This window comes from Tupaia chinensis, unplaced genomic scaffold (assembly GCF_000334495.1).
Source record: "Tupaia chinensis unplaced genomic scaffold, TupChi_1.0 Scaffold139484_1, whole genome shotgun sequence".
Lineage (NCBI taxonomy): Eukaryota > Metazoa > Chordata > Mammalia > Scandentia > Tupaiidae > Tupaia > Tupaia belangeri.
In genome coordinates this window covers 96,313-99,245 of record NW_006199369.1, presented here as the reverse complement: position 1 = coordinate 99,245, position 2,933 = coordinate 96,313, and the positions used below count along the sequence as shown (strand labels likewise).

General features: G+C 49.6%; 1 protein-coding gene across 1 annotated transcript in view; it reads left to right on the top strand.

Annotated features, from left to right (window-relative positions):
• The first annotated feature begins 1,817 nt into the window (after positions 1 to 1,817).
• LOC114004655 (polycystic kidney disease protein 1-like 1) overlaps positions 1,818 to 2,933 on the top strand; it is a 28,384-nt gene continuing 27,268 nt past the window's right edge. Inside the window, exon 1 of the mRNA XM_027765704.1 lies at positions 1,818 to 1,948. Coding sequence (XP_027621505.1) covers positions 1,892 to 1,948 — 57 coding nt within the window. The 5' untranslated portion in view covers positions 1,818 to 1,891. The remainder of the gene's footprint in view (positions 1,949 to 2,933) is intronic.

The window sequence follows — 2,933 nt, the reverse complement described above, 5'->3', positions numbered from 1 at the left end:
ATATATTATAAAATAAGTTTCCCCTGTTTAATGTTACTTTCCAAAATGTGACACCTAGAAAATTTGAAATTTCACCCATAACTCGCACCATATTTCTCTTGGCCAGCTGTGCCTGGAGTGGGTTCACAGCCGTGCCTGCCTGCTCTGAAGGGACCCAGAGGTGTGACAGTCACAGCTTGCCTGGGCTTTGGTTGTTAGAAGTTATTTTGACCTTGTACTAATAATGAGGAAACAAAATAACTGAACAAAAAGACTTGATCCTTTGCCCATGTAAAGTTTTAAACATTCAGTTTTCATTTTTATTTTCTTCAACGTATTACACTATTGGTGAGACAGATGAGATTACCCATTCAAAACTACTTTCCAATGAACCTCTTGCAGGAAGGTGAGCTGCCTCAGAGGCCTCACGGGGTGTGGACGAGTGTGCTGGGCATGGAGTCTAGGTTTGACCTGGCTCTGCCTGGGTTCCAGCTGTGTGGCTTTTGTCTGATCACCTCATTTATCTGACACATATTCCAGAGCTACAAGATGGAAGTGCTTAAGAGTTGGTAACATGTAACTTATTGTGTGCATGATGGGAAAGTTTTTTTAGAATCAAAATGGAATAATGCATGCCAACCCTGACTAAACCAAGCCCAGGAAGGCCATGAAGGAGATGTTTCCTCATACTGAATTGTCTGTTAACAAGAACTGCTCATTGGAGAGCTCTGCCAGAACCACAGTCTGGCACAAAGACCACTGCATCAGACACAAGGACTGCTTCCATAAGGACAGCCTCCCAGAGACTTCCTGTCCAAATCTGGGCCGACGCTGTCCTTGCTACGGATCCTGGTAGCCGAGGATAATTGTCCCAAAGCAGCTGGTGTAAGCTCTTTCCCCTCTCACTTGTCTTTGCCTTTGAAATCTGCTTGAGGATTTAGGACCACAGTGAGCACATTCCGGGCCGCAGGAATATTGCTCATCTGGGCTGTATGCTGGCTGTAGTCATTACGCTTAAGCTCAGATAAATTCCTGGTCCCCTCCTGGACATACCTTGACTCAGTTTACCCTTTCTAGGTGGACAATAGAAAGGAAGGGAAGAGACTAGCATCCATGGGATATTTTCTTTGTGCTAGTGATTTTCTTACAGAACAGTAGACTGAGGTTCAGACGGTGACAAAGGCTAGAACTTCCCTGTCCTGATTTTTATAAAACTTATTTATTCTCCCATGAGTGAGGGAAATAGTGAAAAGGTAAGAGGCACCCCCAGAAGAGTTGCCACCTCACAGTACCAGCAGGCCCAGATCACAGACACATGCACGCTCAGCATAGTTTGGGAGGTCTCAGGACACAGAGCCAGGCCCCTTCCTATGTGGGCCCAGTCGCATTACCATGGTCACCACCTGGCCCCTGTCCGGATCTTTATAGAATGGCAGAATTCAGCCCTGGCCTATCTGAAAACGCACTGTAATTATATGTACTTATATCCCTTCTCCTCTAGTCTCCTCCTGGGATTTTGGGCACTCACACACACACATGCAGCTGGTGTGATTTTCAAGCCTCCTGGTCCAGGGCTTGGACTGCAGTTGGCCACATGGGAGTCAGGCCACTTTAGCCACCACGCCACCTGCTGACTTTGTAATTTGTTCGTATCCCTGGCTCCAGCTCATCTTCCTCCACAAACATATGTACTTAATGTCCCTGGGAGAGTCAAGGTCTGTGTGACTCCATGAAACCCAACAAAGACTCCATACATGGTGTGTGGGCACAGCTGTCGGGCACCCCTTCTTATCATCGGTATAGCACTCTAACTGGCTACGCTCTTCTGTCTCAGAGGGTGCAGTGGCTCCAGGGAATCCTCACCTTCCTCTTGGCATTAAAATGCATTTATCTTCTTGGCCTTCAAAAAACAATGGTGTCCTGCTCTTCCACGAGGCATCGCTTGCCCACCAGCATCATCGCACCAGGGGTAAGAATGCTCCCCTTTCTCAAGTGAATTTCCCATAAACCATCACATGGGGAGCTCTCGTCAGCCTTTCTCCAGGGGGAGACCTCTCCCAAGATGGGGCAGTGCCTGGAGTCCCAGCCCTGGAGCCCCTTGTGGCTGGCCTGAATAACGGCAGTCAGCAGCTGTGTAGTAAGTAGTGGCCGCGAGGCGGTAGCCGGGATTGACTGAGTTCTTGCGCAGTAGTGTACTTCCCATGGCGTGTTGTTACTGATGTGAGCAGTCATTATCCCCTGCTGAGTCTCTGAGTGTCAGGGTACTGCATGGGGCCCCTCGCTTCATTATCACAGCCAGGCTGCTAGCAGGCAGGGTCTTCCCGGGAAGGAATAGGCCTTGGGGCCATGGCTCTACGTAGGTGCTAAGTCACACCATACAGGCCCTCTTATTTCACTTTTTATTTTTTTGCTTCTGGCCCTGCACCCGGTGGTTTCCTGCTCCTATGCTGGCACTCACGTCAGTGTCATTGACCACTCATGAATCACGCTTCAGCTGAACTCTGAGGAAAGAAATACAATTGAGGGCCAGCAGGTGGCATGGTGGTTAAGGCACTGGACTCCCACAAAGCAGACTACAGTTCAAGATCTAGACCCAGTGTCTTGAAAATCACATTGGACGCATGTGTGTGCATCCCCAGAGGAGGATGAAGGAGAAGGAATTGCAGCATGGCCATCCTCCTATCTCTCTCTGTCCCTTTCTGATAAGCGAGCATGGCCCTGAAGTTGGGTCTGCTGGGAGGAGCCCGTGATCCAAAGGGCCAGAGTGCAGCCTGAAAAAGTGCTTGCTCCAGCCTCATTGAGCATGGCTTCCTCCTTGCAACAGCACAGAAGTGTGGTGAGCGCTGAGGGGTGCTAGGCCAAGCAACTGAATTTGGGGACTCTGGCTTTCAGGAGTCCGGCTCATGAAACCTTGGGGACTGAGCACAGGCCTCCCTGCTCACCTCCCGTGTGGA